Raw genomic sequence first — 25,735 nt, forward strand, 5'->3', positions numbered from 1 at the left:
AAGAGGATTTTTGCTATTTAAAGGCTATTTAAAAATGTTTCTTTTACAGTGAAGAGGCAATAGCAGCATTCTCCCGTTCATATTGATCCACATGATCATCTAAGGAGGTAGGAAAAGCAGTCTCCTTCAAGTCCAACAGAATATTAGAAACCTTTCTCCTCACCACCCCAACAACACCATCCCTCTCACTGGCCATCTGGGATGGGCATCACTTTTCCTGACATCAGACTTCACTGAATTGCACAGCTAGATGCAAGTGGTCCTTTGCACCAACTCCCACCTGCTTTCCTCAGAGAGCTGCCTGCTCACAGATACAGAGATTTCTCTCATTACCAAGAATCAAAAGTCAAATAGGATTCAGTTCAGGAAACCATAAACCACAGACTGAAACTGGATGTGCTAAGTGCAAGCAGTACTTGCTGAGCTGGGCCTTCCACAGTGACCATCCATGCAAGGACTCTTTATGAAAGAGAGAGAGGAAAGGGCACATATAAACACAACACAGAATTGGCTAAAGAGGCACTGAGACAGACTACTGGAAGATGGGGAAATTTTTAACTCCCTGAAACTCAAAGCAAGAGCTCCACAGTTTCTTGAACTTCTTCAGTGCATCTTTGATCTCCTGGATCCTCATGCTGTAGATGAGGGGGTTCACTGCTGGAGGCACCACTGAGTACAGAACAGTCACTATCAGGTCCAGCAATGGGGAGGAGATGGAAGAAGGTTTCAAATAAGTAAATGTCCCAGTGCTGACAAGCAGGGAGACAATGGCCAGGTGAGGGAGGCAGGTGGAAAAGGCTTTGTGCCATCCCTGCTGCGAGGGGATCCTCAGCACAGCCCTGAAGATCTGCACATAGGACACCACAATGAACACAAAACATGCAAAGAAAAAAACAGATATTAAGCCCAACTTCCACAACGTAGGCATCTGAGCAAGAGATCTTGAGGATCTGGGGGATTTCACAGAAGAACTGACCCAGGGTATTTCCTTGGCAGAGGGGGAGTGAAAATGTACTGTCTGTGTGCAGCACAGCACTGAGGAAACCCCCTGGCCCAGGTATCTGCTGCCATGTGGACACAAGCTCTGCTGCCCAGGGGGGTGGATATCATCAAATCCCAGAGTTTGTCAAGGTCTGTTTGAAGGGAAGCTCCATCTTTTTAACAGTCCACATGTGCTTGCCCATGGCTCTCCAATTTGTGGTGCCTCTAACAAAATGACAGTAGTTAATGTTAAAGAACCTGGCACTCTGTTGCTGGACGTGCAGCATGTTTGAAGGAGGATGAAGGTAGAGGCTGAAAATGACATCAGGCACCATTAGGACCACTCCTGTGGCTAGGAATGCCTTGAGCTCCAAGGTTACAGGTGCTCCTTGCAGTACTTGGAGAGGATTCAGGTCAGGAACATCTTTCAGCCCTCACACCTTATGTTTTAGTGCTATTACTGTACATTTAGAATTTTGAACGAGGATGCTGGTAGAGCCCTAAGATGACATAAGGCCCTGTTAGTACCATTCCCTGGGCTGGGAATGCCCTGAGCCTCAATTTTAATGAGGCTGCTAGTGCGCTGCCTGGAGAGGTTTCAGTCCAGGAGCACCTTTCATCCCTCAAAGCTTTTGTTAAGGATCTATTGCTGTTCGTTTAGCAGTTTCAAAGTGTATGCTGGTAGAGTCCAAAAGTGACATAAGGCATTGTTAGGATCGTTCCCTTTCTAAGGAAAGCTTTGATCCCCAAGGTTACTGGGGCTGCTAGTGAGCTACCGAGGCAGGTTTCAATCCAGGAACATCCTTCTCTTCATGAACATTTTGTTTGGGAGCTATAGCTGGATGTTTTGCCCTCTTGAAAGTGGATGCTGGTACATCCAGAAAAAATGTCAGGAACTTTTTGGATCATTCTGTTGTCTATGAAAGTCCTGAGGTGAAGGTTACTGGGGCTTCTAGTGGGCTACCTGGGCAGTTTTCAGGCAAAGAAGATTGTTAGGTCCTCACACGTTATGTTTGGGGCTACTGCTGTACATTTAACATGTTGGAAGGACGAAGGTGGTAGAGCCAGAAAATGATGTCAAGCAGTGTCAGGACCATTTTCTTTTCTAGGAAATCATTGATCCCATGGTTACTAAGGCTGCTTGTAGTCTTCCTGGGGAGGTTTCAGGCCAGGAACATTTTTCCTCCCTCCTTCCATTTATTGGGAGCTATTGCTGGAGGATTATCAGGTTTGAAGATTGAGGCTGATAGAGCCAGAAAATTATGTCAGGCACTGTTTGGGCCATACCCTTAACAAGGAAAGCCCTGAGCCCCAAGGTTACTGGTGCTGTTGTGGGCTGCCTGAGGAGGTTTTAGCCCAGATCCATTTTTCATCCCTTGCACTTTTTCTTTGGGACGTATTTCTGGATGTTCAGTGTGTTTGAAGGTGGACACTGGTAGAGCCCTAAAATGGCATAAGGCAAATTTAGAGTGGTTCCCTTGGTAAGGAAAGTCCTGAGCCAGGAGCCCTCTCACCTTTTTTTCTGATCTATTGATGGATGTTTAGCACGTTCTAATGTAGAAGTGAAAATGATGTCAGGCAATGTTAGGACCATTCCCATGCCTAGGAAATGCCCTGAGTTTCAAGGTTGCTGCTGGTTATTAGGCTACCAGGGGAGATTTCAGGCCAGGAACATCTTTTGCCAGGGATCTGTCACTGGACTTTTAGCAGTTTTGAATTTGGATGCTGGTAGAGACAGAAAATTATTTCAGGCACAGTTAGGACATTTCCCTTCACATTGAAAGCCCTGATCCGCAGGGTTACTGGGGCTGCCACTTGGCTACCTGGGCAGGTTTGAGGCATGGAAGATGTTTCAGCCCTTCAAATATTTTTGGGGAGCTACTGCTGGATGTTTAGCATTTTGTAAGGTGAAGGCTGGTAGAGCCTGAAGATGCCATCAGGCAATGTGAGGTCCGTTCCCGTGGCTAGGATTGCTTTGAGCCCCCAGGATCTGTATGTTGGCCACCCGTGGAGGTTTCAGGACAGGAACATCTTTCTGCCCTTGCATATTTTTGTTTTGGAGCTACTACTGTGCCTTTAGCAGTTTCACAGGTGGGCGCTGGTAGAGACGGAAAATAATGTGAGGGTCATTCTGTAGCTGGGAAAGCTCTGACCCCAAAGGTTACTTTGGAACATCTTTCATCGCTTGTTCCATTTTTTGAGCTTTTGATGGAGATTTAGAATTTTTGAAGGTGGATGCTGGTAGAGGCTGAAAATAACGTCAGGCACTGTTAGGACAGCTGACTTGGGTTTGAAAGCCTTGAACCCCAAGCTTAGTGAGGCTTCTAGTGTCTTTTAATGAATGAACCTGTTGTTCTGGAGTTATTGATGGACCTTTAGCAGTTTTCAAGATTGACATGGGTAGAGCTGGAAAATGGCATCAGGCGATGTTATGCCCATGTTATGCTCTGAGCCTCAAGGTTAGTTGGCTACCTGGGAAGATTTCAGGACAGGAACATTATTCCACCCTCGCACCATTTCTGTGGGAGCTAGTGATGGATGTTTGGCATTTTCAAAGGTGGACACTGGTAGAACCACAAAATGATGTCAGGCACTGATAGGACCGTTCTCTTGGCTATGAAAACTGTGTGCCTCAAGGTTACTGGGTTGGCTAGTGGACTTCCATTGAAGGTTTCAGGCAAGGAAATATTTTCAGGGCTGATGCTGTTTGCTGCCAGAGAAAGGAATAAGAAAGTGTAAGGAACTTTGCAGACAACAATGTCAGTGAAGTAGGGGGACAAGGTCCTCCAAGCCTGTGAGGAGGGGCTGTGAGGAATCCTCCCCCTGATGAGGAAGGAGCAGCCAAGAAAATGTGTGGTGAATTGACCCCAACCTCCATTCCCTGTCCCCCCATGCCGCTCAGTCAGGGGAAGGAGAGAATGGGAGAGTGAAGTGGACCCTGGGAAAAGCAGGGAGGAATTTTTATTCTCATTGCTCTACTCTCTTTGAATTGGGTTATGAATTAGATGGGTTTATTGAGAGTAAGTCATTAGAGGAACCATTGAATGATCCCTCCCTGTCCTTATCTTGATCCTTTGTTGCATCTTCTCTCCCCTATGCAGCTGAAGAGGGGAAGTGAGACAGCAGCTTTTGTGAGCACCTGGGTCAACCTGTCATTCTCAGTCTTCAGATTTGGGAACGGGCAAATGAGGGTGACACAGAGTTTCCATCAGATGAAATCCACTCTCATGGAGAAGGGGATCTTGGCAGCTTGTTTCCACCCCCAGTAGTTCCCATGGGAGCTGGGACACGCAGACCCCAGGCAGAAGGTGCCTATTTCGTGCTCGCTAGAACTGGGGCAAGCGGAATCCCAGCTCCAGTGGGTTTGAGGAAGCCACAGGGCAGAGGTGCATCCCCTTCCAGCCCCAAGGCGGCAAAGCAAGGACGAGGTGCCTCAAGTCACTTGTCATACTCCTTACCCTTCGCAGGGGGAAAGAATCGCCTCCCTGACCCTGCCTGAGGGTCCTGTCCCATGTGAGACATGGAAGGGTGATTCTCCTGCCCAGCTCTGGTTTGATCAGGAGAAAGGACACTGCTGGACACAAGGATTTCTCCACACCCAAAGGGTGAACTTCAGTGAGGACTTCAGTGTCATTCCAGGTAGGTTCCCTGGAGCTCCAGGGACACCTTGAAGAAGCCAAGAGGGAATGGAGTATGTGACAACTTCGGCTGCTCTTGTGAGCTGGGCTGGGCTCCTGGGACAGTGGGAGCTCATGAAACACTACAGCGCTGCAGAGAGACAGCTCTGCCCACGAGCAGCTCCTCTGCCAAGCACACAGGGCTGGGGACACTGTCTGTAGGCACTGAGGGGAGACCTGTGAGGCTGAGAGAGCTGATGGCTGCTGAGAGCACACTGCAGGAGAAATCTCCACAACTCTCTCTCTGGTGTGTCTGTAGGTGCAGGGCAATGCAGGTTCTGTTCCTGGAGGGATCTCCTAAAGCTGGGACATGGGACAGTCTGTGAGGTCTGTCAGGAGGACAGGTTCTCTATAGGACAAGGAAGTGCTGCACGAGTCAGCTTTGCTCCCACCTCCAGTTGATCCTTAAGAAATACCAAAGAGATTTTAGGCAATAACATCAAGGAAGCATTTTCTGGCAGAGCAGATCTGTAACTTCTTTCTTGTGGTCTGTGCTGACTGGGGTAGATGAGAACTTATTTCTCTCCTCAAGAATATGTAATGAAAACTACATCCCACACAGTGGAGAAAGTCTCCCACAGTGACCCCCTGTTTTCTGACACCCAGCACAGACTCTGCAGAAAGAGTTCCAGGGTTTCAGGCTGAGTCCTCTCCTTGGCAGCCCGACCACCAGCGAGGAGAAACCCCTGAGTGCCTGTCTTTCTGTCCCTGTCCTACAAGCCTTTGCAGGAGCATTTCTCCCTGTTTCCCCTCCTGCCCTTGGCTGATCATTCCCTGGGGCTCTGGGAAAGTCCATTGGTGGGGCTGGTACTGAGCTGACCCCCACATCAGGACCCCCATCTGTAGGACTGAGGACTGCACGGGGGCTCCTGCTGGACTGCAGGCTGCCTCCCAAAATGGCTTCACTCTCCTAAGGACTCTTGTGCCCCAGAGAGGAGCCCCACGCAGAGGAAATCTCAGTGGTGAAGCCGTGGCAATGTCGCTCAACACCTGTGTGTGGGAAGCTGCACGGAGCCCTGTGTGTCCCTGTCTGGGAGCAGAGAGCTGAGATCGTTCTTGGGTATGAGGAAGCTACAGGAGGGCTTTGGAACTCTGCCCTGCAAGACTGGATTAGTTACTGCTGCAAGGCAGTACGGAGTTCTCAAGAGCCCACAGCTGACCCTGCTCACTGGCAGCACATAGCAGACCTCCAAAAAAGGACCTGCCAAAATTTTTTCTGAATACAGAGAGTCAATGTGAATTGGAATGAGATTTTCCTCAAAGAAGAGATCCCTAACTTCTCAATGCCTTTTACTCCTTCTACAAGTCTTCATACTTGATGGCAGCAGATGTCCAACAGCAGCTCCATCAGCCAGTTCCTCCTCCTGCCCTTTGCAGACACACGGGAGCTGCAGCTCCTGCACTTCTGGCTCTTCCTGGGCATCTACCTAGCTGCCCTCCTGGGCAATGGCCTCATCATCATCACCATAGCCTGTGACCACCACCTCCACACCCCCATGTACTTCTTCCTCCTCAACCTCTCTCTTACTGAACTTGGCTACACCTCCACCACTGTTCCCAAATCCATGGCCAATTCCTTATGGGACATCAGGGCCATTTCCCACACAGGATGTATGGCTGAACTCTTTTTCTTTGTATTTTTTATGACAAGGGAGTACTGTCTTCTGACTGTCATGGCCTACGACCGGTATGTTACCATCTGCCATCCCCTGCACTACAGAACCCTCCTGGGCAGCAGAGCTTGTGTCCACACAGCAGCAGCTGCCTGGGGTGTTCTCCTTGCATATGTCTTCTTGCAAAGAGGCAGACAACACCTCACAGACACACGTGCAGACACACAGGACCTGCAGCGGTTTTCTCCATGCTGTGCTGCACACAGGCAATACATGTTCCCTACGCCTCTGCAAGGGCAATGCTCTTGACCAGTTCTTCTTTGAAATCCCTCAGATCCTCAGCCTTGCATGCTCAGATGCCTACCCTAGGGTGACTGGTTTGCTTGTATTTAGTATGTGTTTCATTTTTAGGTGTTTTGTGGGATACCTGGGGAGTTTTAAGGCCAGGAATATCTTTTGACCCGCCCACATTTTTTGGGGACCTATTGCTGGACATTTAGCAGTTTCCTAGATGGATGCTGGCAGAGCCTGAAAATGACATCAGGCAATGTTAGGCCCATTCCCTGGGCAAGGAACGCCCTGAGCCCCAAGGTTACTGGTGCTTCTTGTCCGATCCCTGAGGAGGTTTCGTGCCAGAACATCTTTCAGCCCTCACACCTTTTGTTTTGGTGCTATTGAAGCATATTCGAAGGCAGATGCTGGTGGAGCCTGAAAATGAAGTCAAGCACTGTTAGGATCGATCCATTGGCAAGGAAATCCCTGAGCCCCAAGGTTAGTGGTCCTGTTTGCAGTCTACATGGGGAGGTTTCAGGCCAGAAACTTCTGTCATCCCTTGCTGCATTTGTTTTGGAGCTATTAACGCAGTTTAGCAGTTTCAAAGGTAGTAGAGCCATTCAGTGATGTCAGGCACTATTAGGGCCGTTCCCTTGGCTAGGAATGTGCTGAGCCTTAAGGTTGTTCATGCTCCTAGTGGGTAACCTAGGGAGGTGTCAGTCTAGGAATCTCTTTAGGCCCTTTCCCCTTTGGGGGAATTAGGATGAGAGCAGTGCTGATAGCACCCTGATGTTTCTAGTTGTTCTCCAGCAACCAAGGATTTTTCAATTGTTCATATCTCCCTACTAATGAGAAAGGAGGGGACGCAGCCAGGACAGGTGACCTGACCTGGCCAAAGGGGGTATTCCATGCCATATGCATCATGCTCAGTATAAAAGAGGGGCTGATGGGGGGAGAAGCAGGCAGCTCCAGGATGCACATTTTTGGGTTTGGTCCTATTTTGGGATGTCTCTTAGCTGTATGGCCTGAACTGTGAGGTTCCGTGAGAAACTGCATCGTATATCACCAGTTTCATATATTTTGCTATAAATTCCTGTTATTGTTTTATCTATCTTTCTCCTTATGCCAACCTGTGAGGTTCCTTGGGGATTTTTTTATCCCTCCCTCTCCCACTCTCTCAATCCTGCCCTCTCCCTCACCCCCTCCTCTTAAAAACAAGCAGCTGTGTAGTGCTCAGCTCTCAGCTGGGACAAAATCACAACGGTATTCCATGCCAATTACATAAAGCTCAGCATAAAGGGGGGCTGGTAGGGGGAGGACTGTGTGGCTCAGAATGCACGGTTTTTGGGGATGGTCCAGCTTTGGGGCAGCTCTGAGCTGGGGTTCAGTGAGAAACTGCTTTGTATATTTTGCTAAACAGCCCTATTGTTGTTGTTTCTCTCTGTACTTTCCCAGTAAATTGGTTTGGGGTTTGAGGTTTTTTGGTTTCCTTTTCCCTCCCTTTTCCACTGCCCTAAAACTTCCCCCCACACCCCAACACTCTCTTAGAGAGAGACTAGCTGTGTGGTGCTCGGCTCTCGGCTGGGGTGAAACCATGACAAAAGGTTCCAGCACAACACCCAGATATCAAGACAGGCTCAGGCATGATGGGTGGAGAACCAGCCACAAGGAGAAGAATTTTGGAATTCCAGGGGCTGCCATAGCAGTCAAAGGTGCTGAACAGGAATCTGGCCATGAGCACATTGGGCTGCACTGGAAGAAGTGTGGCAGACCAGGGCCCTTCTTGTCCATCTGGACTCTGCAACAGTGTGGTCACCTCTGGAGCAGTCAGTCCCAGTGTGGGGCTCCCCAGTCTGGAGGAATGGAGAGGAACTGTCAGTTGGGTGAAAAGGTCTGCCAAGATAGGCTTAGGCTGAGAGACCCAGTCTTCTTTAGCCTGAGGAGGGGGAGGCTGAGGAAAGCCCTCTTTGTGCTACTGCATGTCCTCTGTGTGTGGAAAAAACATTAAAAAGCCAGTCCACCAAAAGTGCCACTTTGAAGGTCAGAATGGATGTGAAAATAAAGAAATGTCATCCTGGGGGTAGTGCTGTGGTGCTAAAAGTTACTTGGAGGAAGTTTGGATGAGCTGATTGAAAGGTCCTGATAGAAATGATGTCTTTATCCTTGTAAAAGGCTGATGGCCAGGCCACAAAGGCCTCAGAGAAGACACGTTGTCCTCCCAGCCATGTAGCATCCTTGCATCCTTCAACCCACCCTAGGTGAGGCCACCATGTGTCATACCCCTGTCCTTCTTTTGGCGTCACACTCCCCACATCCCAAAGAAGAGCCCTGAGACACAGGTAAGAATTAGGATCTCCCTTCGCAAGAGTGGGGATCAGTGCTTGGCATTTCTGAGTCATCAGAAAGACGGAGTGAGAGGATGTAAGGAGCTGTGCAGACACCAAGGCCAGGGAAGGGAGGAGGGAAGGAGGCACCCCAGATGCCAAAGAGAAAGATGCCCCTGCAGCCTGTGGAGAAACCCATAGTGGAGTGGGTGTCCCCCCAAAGCCCATGGAAAAGGCCCAGACCCCACCTGCAGCCCCTGGAGAGGCCCCTCACTGGACCAGGGGAGACACACAGTGTGACCCACGTTGTAGCAAGAACCTGCCAGCACTGGCAGCCCCTGGGGAGAGACAGAGACACAGAGATGAGCAAGGGACAGATTTGTGCCCGAACAGGTTTGCTGGGGGGAGGCTGGTGGCCCCGTGGAGGACTGGGACTGAGAGACATTGTGACTGATGACTGCACCCATAGCAGTGATCCTTGGCGGAGCAGCTGCTGAAGAGCTAAAGCCCCATGGGAAAGGACTCATGTTGAAGAAGTTTGTGGAGGACTGTCTCCCATGGGTGGGATCCCACGATGCAGCAGGGGAAGGGTGTTTGGAATGCCCTGCACCCCCCAACCCCAGCCAAGAAGGAAACCATCTTGTGAGGAACTGACCAAAACCCCCATTTCCCCCATCCCAGCCTTTCCCTGTGACGCAATGAGGGCTAAGAAAGGAACAAAATCATTGCAAGGGTGAAGTCTGCTAAGAAGGGAGGGGTGGGGGGAGGTGATTCAAAGTCTAGACGCACTGCTTATTACCTGACTCTGGTTGCACTGGGTGTGCAGGGCAGTGTCATCAATTAGAGAGGTATTTTCCTTTATGCTGTGTTGGGTCAGTTTTGCCCATGATGCTGATTGCAGAATGATCTCTCCCCATCCTTATCTCTACTCCTGAGCCTCTCAACATATATTTTCTCTCCTGTCCAACTGAAAAGGGGAATATTAGGCCACCTTTGGAGAGTCTTTGCCATCCAGACAGGGCTAAACCACATCACAAGTGATTAAACTGATGAAAATGTGCTTGTAATATTTTATATAACAAATAAAATTTAAAAAGGAAGGAAAAATTTTAGCCATTTGCAGGCAGACATGATGCAAAGAGAGCACAGATTGTCATTATGCAGTCCGTGGGTCACAAAAGAATTGGAGATACTGCTTTATGAATGGGATAAAAATAGACAATGCTATAATAGCTTAGAACAACTAGAAGGAAACAAAACAACAACCACTAAAAAAACCCTACAAAATACAGATGGGTCCTAATGGGAGTTCAAAGGCCAGCAATATGCAGAAGATGAACTCTTTGTTGCTGCTTAGAAACATCCAGTCATCAGTCTCCACATGGCATCCTTGAGCTCCTGGTTCCTCATGCTGTAGATAAGAGGATTCACTGCTGGTGGAACCACCGAGTAAAGAAAGGCCAAAGCCAGGTCCCAAAATAGGGAGGAGATGGAGGATGGCTTCAGGTTGGCAAACACACCAGTACTGACAAACAGGGAGACCACGGCCAGGTGAGGGAGGCAGGTGGAAAAGGCTTTGTGCTGTCCCTGCTGCGAGGGGATCCTCAGCACAGCCCTGAAGATCTGCACATAGGACACCACAATGAACATAAAACAACCAAAAGCTAAACAGGCACTGAACACAAGGAAGCCAATTTCCCTGAGGTAGGCATCTGAGCAGGAGAGCTTGAGGATCTGGGGGATTTCACAGAAGAACTGGTCAACAGCATTGCCATGGCAGAGGGGCAGTGAAAATGTACGGACTGTGTGCATCACAGCATTGAGAAACCCACTGGCCCAGGCAGCTGCTGCCATGTGGACACAAGCTCTGTTGCCCAGGAGGGTCCCATAGTGCAGGGGGTGGCAGATGGCAACGTACCGGTCATAGGCCATGACAGTGAGAAGACAGAACTCTGTTGAGATAAAAAATATAAAGAAAAAGAGTTGAGCCACACATCCTGTGTAGGAAATGGCCCTGGTGTTCTGAAAGGAATTTGCCATGGATTTGGGAACAGTGGTGGAGATGCAGCCAATGTCAGTTACAGAGAGGTTGAGGAGGAAGAAGTACATGGGGGTGTGGAGATGGTGGTCACAGGCTATGGTGATGATGATGAGGCCATTGCCCAGGATTGCAGCCAGGTAGATGCCCAGGAAGAGCCAGAAGTGCAGGAGCTGCAGGTCCCGTGTGTCTGCAAAGGCCAGGAGGAGGAACCGGCTGATGGAGCTGCTGTTGGACATATGTTTTTGCTGGCATGTAGATCGGTCCAAATAGGAAAAGGCAGTGAGAATTTAGGGAACTCTTCTCTGAGGAAAAACTGTATTTTGGAAGAGTTTTGCAGGTCCCTTTTGGCAGGTCTGTTTTGTGCTGGCTAGAGCATGCCACTGCTGGGAGAAGGGTCAACTGTGGCTCTCGAGAACTCAGTCCTGTCTTGCAGCAGTCAGTAAATAGAAGGATGGCATGAAATCCCCTGTGGATAGGAAAGAGCTTTTCAGCACTGTCACTCCAGTTTCACCCAAGGGCAGAGCAGAGCTTTGGAGCTTTGGTTGTCTCCTGACTGTACCTGAGGAGTGTTTCTTCTGTCAGAACTCCCTGACATTGCTGCTGCAGTGGCAGTGGAACCTTCCCCTGAGTGCAGAGTGGGGAGAGCTGCTCTGTCCATCAGCCCTGGTCTCAGCTACCCTCTGCCCCAGTTATTCAGACAAAGCTGGAACAACAAGGACAGACTGAAATACAATCAGGGGTTTCTCTTCTCTAGGGAAGCCAATCCAAAGATTCATTAGTAAGCCACACAATCCTGGGGTCATAGTCTGTGCTGGGTGGCATTTCTGGAAGCAGCTCCTTCTCCCTCCCTCACAATGTCTTTGCTGCCTGGAGCTGTCCCTGCAGCTGCTTCTCTCTGCCCATTTCACCTCGTGCCCTGTGCTTACAGAACTCATCCAACCTGCCCTGTGCTCAGCTCTGCAGACCCCTCCTGGCATCAGGGCACTGCCCCAGTGCAGGGCTCAGGAAAAGCTCCATCTCAATGAGAATTGTGTTTTCATTTCACATTCTTGAGTGGAGTAATAAGTTCTCATCTACCACAGTCAGCACAGCCCACAGGAGAGGAGAAGTCTAAGTAAAGACAGAATAATCAGGCAAGCATCAGGAAAATGTTTCCTTGATGTTACTCTTCCAAGTCCCTTTGGTATTTCTCAGAAATCAGCTGGAGCTGGGAGCAAAGCTGACCCATTCAGCACTTTCTTACAGCAGGAGGACCTTACGCTGCCTTTCCCTGGGTCACTCCTCAAACCCACAGGTGCTGTCTCTATCACTGTGGAAAACCCATGAGCCAGGCTGAGTGCAGACCCTGCTCACTAGGACAGCCCTGGGCACCCCTGGGTGCAAACACTGCTTCACACCTCTGCAACCCTGCCCAGGAAAAGAGAGCTGATGGGGCAGAAAGGCATCCCTGACCGGCAGCACTTCCTTGTCCTGTAGAGAACCTGTCCCCCTGACAGACCCCACACACTGCCCCATGTCCCAGCTTTAGGAGATGCCTCCAGGAACAGAACCTGCATTGCCCTGCACCCACAGACATACCAGGCAGAGTGCTGTGGAGATTTCTCCTCCAGTGAGCTCTCAGCATCCGTCAGCTCTCTCAGCCTCACAGGTCTCCCCTCGGTGCCTCCAGGCAGTGTCCCCAGCCCTGTGTGCTTGGCAGAGGAGCTGCTCCTGGCCAGAGCTGTCTCTCTGCAGCGCTGTAATGTTTCATGAGCTCCCACTGTCCCAGAAGCCCAGCCCAGCTCCCAGCAGAGGAGCAGGTGAATACATCACACACTGCATTCCCCACAGGCTCCTGCAAGGTGTCCCTGGAGCTCCAACGAACTAACTTGGAAAAATACTGAAGTCCTCTCTGACGTTCCCTCCCTTGGCTGGGGAGAAATCCTTGGGTCCAGCAGAGTCCTTTCTGCTGATCAAACCAGAGCTGGGCAGGACAATCCCCTTTTCTTGTCTTCCCATGATACAGGAGCCCCAGGCAGGGACAGGGAGGCAACTCTTGTCCCCTGTGAAAAGAAGGGAGTCAGGCCAGTCGTTCCAGACCCCTCATCCTTGCTTTGCACACCTGGTGCTGGAAGGGAACACAGCGCTGGCCCATGGAAGAGGCTTCAGCTCCTCATCCATACCTAGGAGTTTGTGACACAAATGAAGCATTTGAATTTTCCTTGTATATAAATCTCTCCTGACTTCTGTCTTTTACTTCTGCAACACTTTCCCATAGCCAGAGGAAGCAAATGTCCAATAGCAGCTCCATCAGCCAGTTCCTCCTCCTGCCCTTTGCAGACACACAGGAGTTGCAGCTCTTGCTCTTCCTGGCATCTACCTGGCTGCTCCTCTGGTCAAGAGTTTCATGATCATTACTGTAGCCTATGAGCATTGACCCCACACCCCCATGTACTTATTCTTCCTCTTCAACCTCTTGTTGAATGTGTGGTGGGTTGACCCAGGTGCTGACTAAAGCTGCTCTATCACTCCCATCTAATTTATTACCCAGTCCAAAGAGAGTAGAGCACTGAGGAAAAAGGAAAAGAACCAAACTTTAAAACACAGCCCCACATCCCTCCCTGTTTTTGTCAGGGTCCACTTCACTCTCCACTCCTTCCTCCAACTGAGCAGCATGTGGTTGGGGAATGGGAATGGGCATTGAGGTCAGTTCATCACAGATTGTCTCTGATGCTCCTTCCTCCTCAGGGGAGGACTCCTCACAGTCTCCCCTTGCTCCAGCATTGCGTCCCACCCACAGGAGACAGTCCTCCATGAACCCCTCCAACGTGAGTCCTTCCCACATGGCTTCAGATCAGCACCAACTGCTCCAGGGTGGGTCACTTTAATGGGCTGCCCTCCTTCAGCAACAGACTGCTCCAGCCTGGGTCCTCCACAGCCCTGCCAGCAAACCTGCTCCAGCACAGGCTTTCTATGAGGTCACAGCCTCCTTCAGGTGTCTCCACATGCTCGAGCATGGGGATGTCTACAGGCTGCAGGTAGAATCAGTGTTCCACATCATTCAGAATGGGCGGTGGGGGAACAACCTTACTGATCATGGCCTTCCCCAGGGGCTTCAAGGGAATCTCTTCACATTTATCCCATTCCTAACCCAGGATCTCCCGGTCTTGTGTGATGCTGACATTCTGTAACAAAAAGCTGTGCTCTCTTGGCATTATGTCTCCCTGGTAAGGTGCTCAGATTTCTCCAGGAGGATGCTGTGGAGACATTGATGAAGGCTTAACTATGCAGACCACATCCACAGCCTTCCCCTCATCCACTGAGCAGGTCACCTTGTCATAGAAGAAGATCAGCTTCTTCAAGCACCATCTGCCTTTGCTAAACCCATGCTGAGTGGGCCCGATTGCCTGAGTGTCCTGCATGTGTTGCATGATGGCACTCAGGATGATTTGTTCCATCACCTTCCCCAGCACCGAGGTCAGGTTGACAGGCCTGTAGTTCCCCGTGACATTCTTCTGGCCATTCTTGTAGATGGGTGTCACATGTACCAGCTTCCAGTCAGGTGGAACCACCCTGGTCATCCTTGAAAGCTGGTAAATAAGGGAAAGATTCTTGGCAAACACTTCTGGCAGCTCCCTCAGTACCCTCAGGTGTATCCCATCTGGAACCTTTGACTTGTGCAGATCTAAGCAGCTGAGCAGGTCACTTAGGAATTACCCTGAGATTATGGGAGCTTCGGTCTCCTTCCCATCCCCATCTTTCCAATCAGGGATCTATCTGTGTATCAGGAGACAACTGGTTGTACTACTGAAGACTGAAGCAAAGAAGGGATTAAGTACATCAGCCTTTTTTCTTTATCCTCCACCACAATGGTTCCCCCCCATTCAATACAGATGAGAGATGGTCCCTGGCCCTCCTTCTGTTATTAATGTTGTTGTGGTTTAGCCCTGGCTGGAGGCCAGACGCCCACCAAGGTCAGTCTATTACTCCCCTTCTTAGATGGATAGGGGAGAAAATATTTATTAAGATGCTCAGGAGTCAAAATAAGGACAGGGAGAGATCACTCTGTCATCGACGTGGGCAAAACAGACTCAACACAAAGTGAAGAAGAGAGAAACTACTCTACTTTATTACACTACACTACAACTACAAAGAACAGTGAAGAATAAAAACAGATTTGGGAGCGTGACCAGATCTTAAAACAAACGTAACCAGATCTTAAAACACTTTCCCCCCACCTTTCCCTTCTTAGCAGACTTTAGTCAGGATTTTGCTCCCTTCTTCCCCCCTGTTCGCAGTACAGGGGTGGCAGGGACTGGGGAAAATGAGGTTCTCGGTAGCTCCTTCCCCCCACCCCTCCATTCTAAGCAGACTTCCCTTTAGCCATGATCTTGCTCCCTTCTTCCCCCTGCTCGCAGTACAGGGGGGCAGGCACTGGGGAAAATGGGCTTCTCGGTTACTTCTTCATGAGCTGTTTTCCTTTTCCAGATCTTAAAACACCTCTAACCTCCCTCCCCACTACCTTCTTAGCAGACTTCACTCCAGTCATGATTTCACACCCTTCTTCCCCCCGGTGGCAGCACAGGGGGGCAGGGACTGGGAGATGGGGCTTTGGTCAGTCCCTTGCAAGTTGGTTTCCCTCTCGGCTCGGGGGTGGGGGTGGCATTTATTCCACACCCTCCCACTGCTGCACCGCGGGGTCTCACCCACAGGAGATTGTCCTCCATGAACTTCTCCAACATAAATCCTTTCCCCAGGGCTTTATCTATTCACCAGCTGCCCTGGTGTGGGTCACTCCTATGGTGGGCAGTCATAAATCACAATGTCTCTCAGTCCCAGTCCTCTGTGGGGTCACCAGCCTCCCCCAGCAAACCTGTTCCGGTGCAAATCTCTCTCTCACTCATCTCTGTGTCTCTGTTTCTCCTCTTGGCTGCAAGTGCTGGCAGGGGCTTGTTCCAATTTAGGGTCACAGCATCTTGTCTATGTCTCCACCTGCTCTATCCAGCATGGAGCCCCTCCTGGGCTGCAGGTGGGGTCTGGGCCTTTTCCATGGGTTTCTCCACAGGCTGCAGGGGCATCTTGCTCTGCGGCACCTGGGCCACATCCTCCCCCGTCCTGTTCCGGCCTCAGTGTCTGCACAGTTTGTTACATCTTCTCGCTCCCTTCTCCGGTGGCAAAATGCAGCTGCTGCCGGGTTGTTTTCTCCTCTATGTGATTCTCAGAGGCTCTGTGACCATCTCTCAGGCCGTGACTTTGGCCTAGAATTGCTCGTTGTTTATAGTTTAGGCTGGCAGGAAACTGTAACTGCTGCTTCCAAAACCCATCTCAGCAGCAAAACTTCACTGTGGAGCCCGCAGGCAGCCCCACCGATACCGGGGCTGGAGGCTTTCCTGTTCCGAGGAACCAACCCTCCTAACGCCCCTGCCCTCAGGATCTTTCCTGTCTGGGTAGGAGTGACCATCCATTGGCAATGTGCCAATCGCCCAGCCATAGCTCCCAAACCAAAGGAGCCGGGGCTCAAAGACACACCCGGCCTGAAACCTCCCCACGGAGCCCACAGGCAGCCCCTCTGACTCCAGGGCTCTCCTGTTCTGGGAAACCCTCTCCTAACACCTCTGCCCTTGGGATTTTTCCCCTCTGGGACAGAGCTGCCATCCATTGGCAACGTGCCAAATGGCCAGCCATAGTTCCCAAACCAAAGAAGCCAGGGATGAAAGACACACCCGGCCTGAAACCTCCTCGTACAGCCTGCAAGCAGCCCCTCTGACCCCGGGGATCAGATCATTCCCTCTTACCAGAACCCCCTTCTGTTCCCTCTGCCCTCGGGATTTTTCTCTTCTCAGCCAGAGCGGCCGTCCATTGGCAACGTGCACAGTGCCTGATGTAGCTCCTAAAGCAAAAGACCCGGGGATGAGAGACATACCCGGCCCGAAACATCCCTGCAGAACTCGGAGGCAGCCCCTCTGACCCTGGGGATCAGGGATCTCCTGTTCCAGGGATCCCCCTCCTAATGTCCCTGCCCTTGAGAATTTTCTCTCCTGTGCCAGTTCGGCCATCCATTGGCAACATGCCAAATGCATAGAGGTATTTCCCAAACCAAAGGAGCCAAGGTTTAAAGACATACCCAGCTTGAAACCTCCCTGCAGAGCCTGGAGGCGGCCCCTCTGACCTCGGGGCTCAGTGCTTTCCTGTTCTGGGGAAACCCCTCCTAATGCCTCTGCCCTTGGGCCAGTCTGGCTGTCCCTTGGCAACGTGCCAAACATCCAACCGTAGCTCCCAAACCAAACGAGCTGGGACTGGAAGGCCTACCCTGCCTGAAACCTCCCCGTGGAGCCCACAGGTGGCCCCTCTTACCTTGGGGGGCTCAGGGCTTTCCTGTTCTGGGGAACCCCCTCCTAATGCCCCTGCCCTTGGCATTTTTCTCTTCTGGGAAGGTGCCCTGCTGGACTTGTTTGTAAACAGAGAAGGGCTAGAGGGGGATGTGAAGGTTGGAGGATGCCTGGGGCACAGTGATCATGAGCTGATAGAATTCTTAGTACTGGGAGAAGTACGAAAGGGAGACACCAGAACAAGCACCTTGGACTTCCTTAGGGCTGACTTTGGGCTGTTCAGAAAGCTGCTTGATAAGATTCCATGGGAGGCAGCCCTGGAGGGCAGAGGAGTCTGGGAGGGTTGGTTGCTCCTCAAGAAGGTAGCACAAGAACAGGCTGTCCCAGCCTGTCCGAAGAGGAGTCAGCGAGGAAGGAAGCCAGCTTGGCTGAGTAGAGAGATCCAGGAAGATCTTCAGGAAAAGAGGGAAAAATACGAGCTTTGGAAGAAGGGGCAGGTGTCTTGGGCCGACTACAGGAATGTAGAGAGATCATGTAGGGAGAAAGTCAGAAGGGCTAAAGCTGAACTGGAACACAGACTGGCCAGTTCTGTAAAAGAGAATAAAAAGTCCTTCTCTAGGTATTTTAACAGTAAATGGAGGGTCAAGGAGAATCTCCAGCACTTATTGGATGCAGAGGGAACATTAGTGACAAGGGATGAGGACAAGGCTGAGGTCCTTCATTCCTTCTTTACCTCAGTCTTTAATAGTAAGGATGGATATTCCCTGAGTGCTCATCCTCAGGAACTGACTGACAGGGAGGAGAAGAATAACAAAGTTCCCATGGTTCAGGAGGAAATGATGAGTGACCTACTTGGCCAGTTAGATACACACAAGTCAATGGGGCCAGATGGGATTCACCTGAGGGTACTGAGAGAGCTGGCAGATGTGCTTGCCAAACCCCTTTCCATCATCTCCCAGCAATCCTGGCAGACTGGGGAAGTTCCACTCGACTGGAGGCTGGCAGATGTGACACCCACAGACAAGAAGGGTTGGAAGGAGGATCCAGGGAACTACAGGCCTGTCAGCCTGACCTCAGTCCTGGGGAAGATCATGGAGACGGGCCATCTTGGGAGCTGTCATGCAGCACATGTGATGGCCAGGGGATCAGGCCCAGTCAACATGGGGTTACAAAAGGTAGATCCTGTCAAACCGAAGGTAGGGAGGCTCTTCAGAGGGATCTGAACAGACTGAACTGATGGGCTGTGACCACTGGGATGAGGTTAGAACAACCCCCTGCAGTGCTACAGGCTGGGGGAGACTGGCTGGAGAGCTGTCAGGCAGAGAAGGACCTGGGGGTGTTGGGTGACTGCAGGCTGAACATGAGTCAGCAGTGTGCCCAGGTGGCCAGGAAGGCCAATGGCATCTTGGCTTGTATCAGAAATAGTGTGGCCAGTAGGCCAAGGGAAATAATTTTGCCCCTGTAGTGGGCATAGGTGAGGCCACACCTCGAGTGCTGGGTCCAGTTCTGGGCACCATAAGAAGGACATTGAGGTCCTGGAGTGAGTCCAGAGAAGGGCAATGAGGCTGGAGAAGGTAGTGGAGAGGAAATCCAATGAGGAACAGCTGAGGGAGCTGGGGTTTTTTAGCCTGGAGAAGAGGAGGCTGAGGGGAGACCTTATTACCACCTACAAATACCTGAAGGGAGGTTGTAGAGAAAATTTTACTGAAAGAGATGTTGGGGCCTGGAACAGGCTGCCCAAGGATGTGGTTGAGTCACCTTCCCTGGAAGTGTTCAAAAAAAAGGTAGATGAGGTACTTAGGGATCTGGTTTAGATTAGGATGGGAATGGTTGGACTTGATGATCTTCACAGATCTTTTTGACATTTGTGATTCTGTCATTGAGAGGCAAGGGGACTGCAAGGCTGGGGGCTGCGTGACAGATGGACTGGAAGGCAAGGGGAATGTGATAAAAGGGGAATGGGTCCGTTTCATAGACGGATTGTGAGGCCAGGTGATTGTGTCATAGAGGGATTGTGAGGCCAGGGGAGAGTGACGTTGCTGAGGTAGAGAGCTCAGGCGAGGGAGACTCGGCGTTGGAGCCTTCTGAAAGCGGCAACCCCCGAGCATTGATCCTCGAGGTCAAATAAAAGAGCGAAAGAAGAAAAGGAGAGACCCCGCGACGCACCCGGCGGCAGCCATTGCCTCTCGCTGAAACTGCACGTCGGCGTGACTCATCGGGGGCAGAGCTTAGCGCGGCAGCGGCAATCCGACTCCATACAAGAGGGTTCTCTGGGAGCGCCAGCGACCAGGAGCGCTGCGAACAGGACGGGCAAACAGGGCGTGGCGCGTCAGAAGGGCGTGGCGCGTCAGTTTGCGCGCCAGTTCGCGCAGGCAGGGCAAGCAGGCAGGGTGAGCCTCCCCTCCTAGCTCAGAGGGGAAATTGAGCACACCAGCTCAGAGTACACAGGTTGAGCCAAGGGTTCCCTGTTTCTTGTGTGTCCATACATTTGGACCATGGTGTCCACCAGGCGGAGACCTTCCCCCTACAAATCTGGGGCAACCCCAATGGGGGATGTGCCTAGGGACGCCTCGGTCCAGGTCACTGGCTGCAGGGAATGTCTGAGTCTCCTGCTGCCAGGGGAAAGAGACAAGGGCCTCACCTGTGTGAGGTGTGAGCAGGTGGATGCCCTCCTCTGCTTAGTTGCTAATCTAGAGGATGAGCTCGCGAGGCTGAAAGCCACCCAGGAAAGGGAGCGGGAAGAGCTCGAAAGGCTGAAAGCCATTCGGGAATGCGAGATGGAGATTGACTGGTGGTGTAGCTCCCTGGCATCCAAGAGGGAAGAGTGCCAGGAAGATTCCACACTACTGAAGGCGGTCCCCCTGCCCAGCCCTAGCCAGGTAAATGGGAGTGACCCAAACCCTGTGGAGGTCTGGAAGGCAGTCCCTACTCGCTGCCGTAGGCACTCCCCCCGCCTACCTACCCCGCTCCCCCAGGTCCCCATATGCAACAGGTTTGGAGCCCTGGAAGTTGAAGAGGAGGTATGTGAGGAGATGAATACAGTCCCTCTACCTCAGAGGAAGCGAAAGCCCAGAGCGAGGCGAGTATCTGCACGCCTTGTGACTGCCTCAGCAAAGCAAGAAGAAAGAAGGGTAGTTGTGGTTGGGGATTCCCTCCTCAGTGGGACGGAGGGCCCCATATGTAGACCAGACCCTACACGTAGGGAGGTGTGCTGCCTTCCTGGAGCCAGAGTCAGGGATATTACCAGAAGGCTCCCAGGGCTGGTGAGTCACTCTGATTATTACCCACTGTTGATAGTTCAAGCAGGCAGGGATGCAATCACAAAGTGTAGCCTGTGCACTATCAAGAGTGAATTTCGTGACCTAGGGCGCTTTGTTGGGGGGACGGGTGCCCAAATAATATTTTCTTCTATCCCCACTTGTGGGAGGTGGGGTTCAGAGTGGGTCAGGAGAACACATGAATTGAATCAGTGGTTGAAAGGCTGGTGCCTGCACAAGAAGTTTGGGGTTTTTGACCAGGGGATGGTGTACTCTGCTCTGGACATGAGTACTGCTAATGGGGCTCGCCTGTCCCATAGAGGAAAGCGGATCCTAACTCAGGAGATGGCAGGGCTCATTGATAGGGCTTTAAACTAGTTAGGAAGGGGGAAGGGGATATTACAAAGGCCGCTGGGGTAAGGCAGGTGCTTTGGGAGTCACAGTACGAGTTGATGGTGGAAATAGATAAATGCCAACAACACAATGGCAGACTTGGGGATGTTGCTCCACATGAGAGGAGGGATAACTCTGTGGATTACCCTGTGAACTCCTCAGTGGAGCCACTTTTGCCCATTCCCTATCGAAAAACTCGCTGTGAGCTATTGGGGATATCTGCATCTGCTGCCCCACTAAAATGCCTTTATACAAACGCACGTAGCATGGGGAACAAACAAGAAGAATTGGAGATCTTTGTGCAGTCACAGGGCCACGATCTCATTGCAATCACTGAGACGTGATGGGAGAGCCTGGATGACTGGCACGCTACCATGGATGGCTACATGCTTTTTAGGAAAGATAGGCTAGGGAGACGAGGTGGAGGAGTTGCTCTTTATGCTAGAGAGCACCTAGAATGTATTGACCTCCACCTGGGTAGGGATGAACCACTTGTCGAGAGCTTGTGGGTAAGAATTAAAAGGCAGGCCAGTACGTGTGACGTAGTCGTGGGTGTGTACTACAGGCCCCCTGAGCAAGAGGAGTGGGTTGACAGTGCATTTTATAAGCAATTGGAAGTAGCCTCAAGATCGCAGGTGCTGGTCATTATGGGGGATTTCAATTACCCAGATATTTGCTGGGCAAGCAATACGGCCAGTCGTATGCAGTCCAGGCAATTTCTGCGGTATATGGAAGACAACTTCCTGATACAGATGGTGCAGGAACCTACGAGGAGAGGGCGGGTGCGTGACCTTGTTTTTACTAACAAGGATGGGCTCGTTAGGGAAGTGAAGGTCGGGGGCAGCTTAGGACAAAGCGACCATGAAATGATCGAGTTCAAGATCCTGAGTGGAAGAGGCAAGCCAAAAAGTAGGATAACTACCCTGAATTTTGGAAGAGCTAACTTTGATCTCCTCCGAAATCAAATAGGGGCTATCCCGTGGGCTGCTCTGTTTGAAGGAATGGGAGCCTGTGAGAGCTGGCTAACATTCAAACAGCGCTTCTTCCAAGCACAGAATAGGTGCATCCCTTTGAGTAAGAAATCGGGAAGGAGAGGCAGAAGACCTGCGTGGATAAGCAGGGAGCTTTTGAGTAAACTCAAAGGGAAGCAGAAGACCTATAAACTGTGGAAACAGGGTCTGAGATCATGGGATGAATGTAAGGACGTTGCCAGGGCCTGCAGGGATGCAACTAGGAGGGCTAAGGCCTGCTTAGAAATGAAGCTGGCAAGGGACATAAAGGATAATAAAAAGAGTTTTTTCAGGTATGTGAATAGTAAAAGGATGACCAGGGATAATGTAGGTCCCTTGTTGAATGAGGCGGGTGTCTTGGTAACGGGAGATGATGAGAAGGTGGAGATACTGAATGCCGCCTTTGCCTCGGTCTTTACTCCGAAGGCTTCTCGGGACCCACAGATACGAGACAAAAGTAGGAGTGGTTGGGGAACGAATGGCTCACCTCTAGTTGAGGTAGGGGTGGTCCAGGAGCGACTCAAAGGATTGGATGCACACAAGTCCATGGGCCCAGATGGGATACACCCACGTGTGCTGAGAGAGCTGGCGGAGGTGATTGCGGAGCCACTCTCTATCATCTTCCATAGGTCCTGGACTACAGGAGAAGTGCCTGAAGACTGGAGGATAGCCAATGTCACTCCAGTCTTTAAAAAAGGCAAGGAGGATCCCAGTAACTATAGGCCAGTCAGCCTCACCTCAGTCCCTGGAATGGTGATGGAACAGCTTGTTTTGGATGCCATCTCCAAACAACTGGAAGAGAAGAAGGTCATGAGGAGTAGTCAGCATGGATTCACCAACGGGAGATCGTGCTTGACCAATCTCATAGCCTTCTATGATGTCATCACCAACTGGGTGGATGGAGGGAGAGCAGTGGATGTCATCTACCTTGACTTTAGCAAAGCTTTCGATACTGTCTCCCACGACATCCTGATAGAGAAGCTGAGGGAACAAGGGATAGATGAGTGGACGGTGAGGTGGGATGAGAACTGGCTGTCAGACTGGGCTCAGAGGGTCGTGATCAGTGGAGTAGAATCTGACTGGAGGCCTGTGACTAGCGGTGTTCCCCAGGGCTCCGTGTTGGGTCCAGTCCTGTTTAATATCTTCATTGACGATCTTGATGAGGGTATAGCATCCACCCTCAGCAAGTACCCAATGATACAAAGCTGGGAGGAGTGGCTGACACGCAGGACACTGCGCTGCCATCCAGAGAGTCCTGGACAGGCTGGAGAGCTGGGCTGAGAGAAATCTAATGAAGTTCAACAAGAGCAAGTGTAAAGTCTTGCACCTGGGGAGGAATAACCGTTTGTATCACTACAGGCTGGGGGATGACCTGCTGGAAAGGAGCTCTGTGGAGAAGGACCTGGGGGTCCTGGTTGATGACAGGTTGGCTATGAGCCAGCAGTGTGCACTGGTGGCTAAGAGAGCCAATGGGATCCTGGGATGCATCAGGAAGAGTGTGTCCAGCAGGTCGAAGGAAGTGATCCTCCCCCTCTACTCTGCGTTGGTCAGGCCCCACCTGGAGTACTGTGTCCAGTTCTGGGCTCCCTGGTATAAAAAAGACAGGGACCTTCTGGAGAGAGTCCAGAGAAGGGCAACTAAGATGATTAGGGGCCTGGAACATCTCCCGTATGAGGAAAGGCTGAGTAAGCTGGGTCTGTTCAGCCTGGAGAAAAGAAGGCTTAGGGGCGACCTAATTAGTGTTTATAAATATCTTAGACTTGGGGGAATTGGCCAGCCCGTTTTCAGTGGTCTGTGGGGACAGGACTAGGGGCAATGGCCGTAAGCTGGAGCATAGGAAGTTCCGCACCAACATGCAGAAGAACTTTTTCACAGTAAGGGTGACGGAGCAGTGGAATAGGCTGCCCAGGGAGGTGGTTGAGTCTCCTTCTCTGGAGATACTCAAGTCTCGTCTGGATGCCTATCTGTGTAATGTGAGATAGGGAGCCTGCTTTGGCAGGGGGGTTGGACCCGATGATCTCTTGAGGTCCCTTCCAACCCCTAAGATTCTGTGATTCTGTGATTCTGTGAACCCACAAGCAGGACCTTGCTCTTGGCCTTGTTGAACTTCCGTTCACATGGGGCCATCTCTTCAGCCTGTCTAGGTCCCTCATGATGGTATCCCTGCCCTCCTGTGTCAACCTCACCGCACTGCTCAGTGCATGGGCAAACCTATGAGGGTGCACACTATCCCCCTGTCCATGTCCCCAACAAAGATACTGAAGAGTCTGGAGTCATCAGTGGTACGGAATAGCTCAGCTCTCCTCACTGTGTCTCCTGCCAGGATCTCACTCACCCCCAGCCTACCGCTGAGGGGAGGGGAGGTGTTGGAGAGACAGCCTTGATGTGTGCCAGCACTGCGCAGTCATAGCCACACAGTGGTGTGTCCCCAGCACCTCTCCAGCTACCAATACACAGCCCTCAGAGGGCTCCCGAGGGGAGAATTAAACCCATCTCATACAGACCCAGTGCAGAGATACATCCTGTTCTGGGTTTGTGAGGCAAGGGCTTGGTGGCTGGTTTGGGTGCAGGGGTGGTTTCTGCAAGAAGCTGCCAGAAGTTTCCTCGGTCCCAGAGAGCAATTCCCTGGTCCCTGTGTTGCTCAAGGCAAGGGGGGAGAGAATTAGAGAGTGAAGTCGACACTGGGAAAAAAGGGAGAGGTGGGGGTAGGTCTTTTAAAATCTGGTTTTATTTCTCTTATATCCACTCTCTTTTGCTTGGCTAATCAATTAGATTTTACAGTTTAAGTTTTGTTGAATCTGTTTTGCCCCTAAGAGTAATTCCCGCATGATCTCTCCCTGTCTTTATCTTGACCCACAAGCCTTTTATTACATCTTCTGAATATTACATATCAGAAGTGTTCTATCACTTGGCTACTTATCTGGAATGGCAACGTTTTCCCACCATGACAGAACGGGAATTTCCAGGAACTGTACCCATGGCAGCAGAAGAAATATTGACCTTCCCCTGTATCGTCATTACCACTAGCCTGTCTCTTTCATTTCCCTCATCACTCAGGTGTTTCCACCTCTCCTGATGTAATCTCCATGCATAAGAACAACTTTTCCCTACACTAGCTGAATGTATACACTTTGCTCAAAGGTTTCCACCTCCACTTGCTCTTTGGTCATTCAGGTGCCACTCAGCTCTCTGGTGTCTGCTTTGAGCCTCAGAGAGTTGGAAAACATCCCATCTTTCAGAAGTCTAATGAACTGTTCTGTCAGGAGGTCAGTGTGTTGTTAAGTGACCTTCCTATGTATCTGATTCAAACTGTTCTGGGAGAGAATCTCCTCTGAAAGCTGACCCCCTTCACACGCTGCTTGGCCATAGCAGGCAGCTGAGGAGAGAGATTTCATGGGTATTAAACTGTGTCATGTGTAACCGCTGTTTGTTGTCAGAGAAATCTGTCTGTGCCTGTGAGCAGAGATGATGCCAGGAAAAGTGTTGGGAGTCCCAGAAGGCCAGTGAGGGAACTGCTGGTCTTGGGGAAGAGCAAGGTTCTCCATGCAGGGTTGGATCTCCAGAGACTGCTTTTCCTGCCTGTCCAGATCTCCTTAGCAGACCCATGTCCATCACAGAATGCTGCTGTTACTTCTTCTATCAACTGAGCCATGACAGACAATACCTGTGACTGGAAAAAGGTCTTCCATGGGAAATTCCTTTGAAATCTTTATCACCAAGGACCTAACTAAAATCCAAGTAGTTGTAGGAGTTTTGAGATTTTTGAATGAAAGTGAGTTGAAGAGCCATGCTTGTAAGGGCTTTCTGGATGTTAATGAGCCCCATGGTGTCTTTTCTCCTGAGTCCACAGACCTCAGA

The 25,735-nt window shown here is 50.9% G+C and overlaps 1 protein-coding gene across 1 annotated transcript; it reads right to left on the reverse strand.

Annotated features, from left to right (window-relative positions):
• Window positions 1-532: 532 nt before the first annotated feature.
• On the reverse strand, window positions 533-24,895 carry LOC311198481 (olfactory receptor 14A16-like; the record flags this gene model as incomplete). Its single annotated transcript, XM_084272438.1, has 4 exons — window positions 533-669; window positions 9,143-9,206; window positions 10,300-11,096; window positions 24,853-24,895. The coding sequence occupies 4 exons, from the start codon at window positions 24,893-24,895 to the stop codon at window positions 533-535; spliced, it is 1,041 nt and encodes a 346-aa protein (XP_084128564.1).
• Window positions 24,896-25,735: the final 840 nt, after the last annotated feature.

Source organism: Gallinula chloropus (genome assembly GCF_964237585.1).
Source record: "Gallinula chloropus genome assembly, chromosome: 18".
NCBI classification, from domain to species: Eukaryota; Metazoa; Chordata; class Aves; order Gruiformes; family Rallidae; genus Gallinula; species Gallinula chloropus.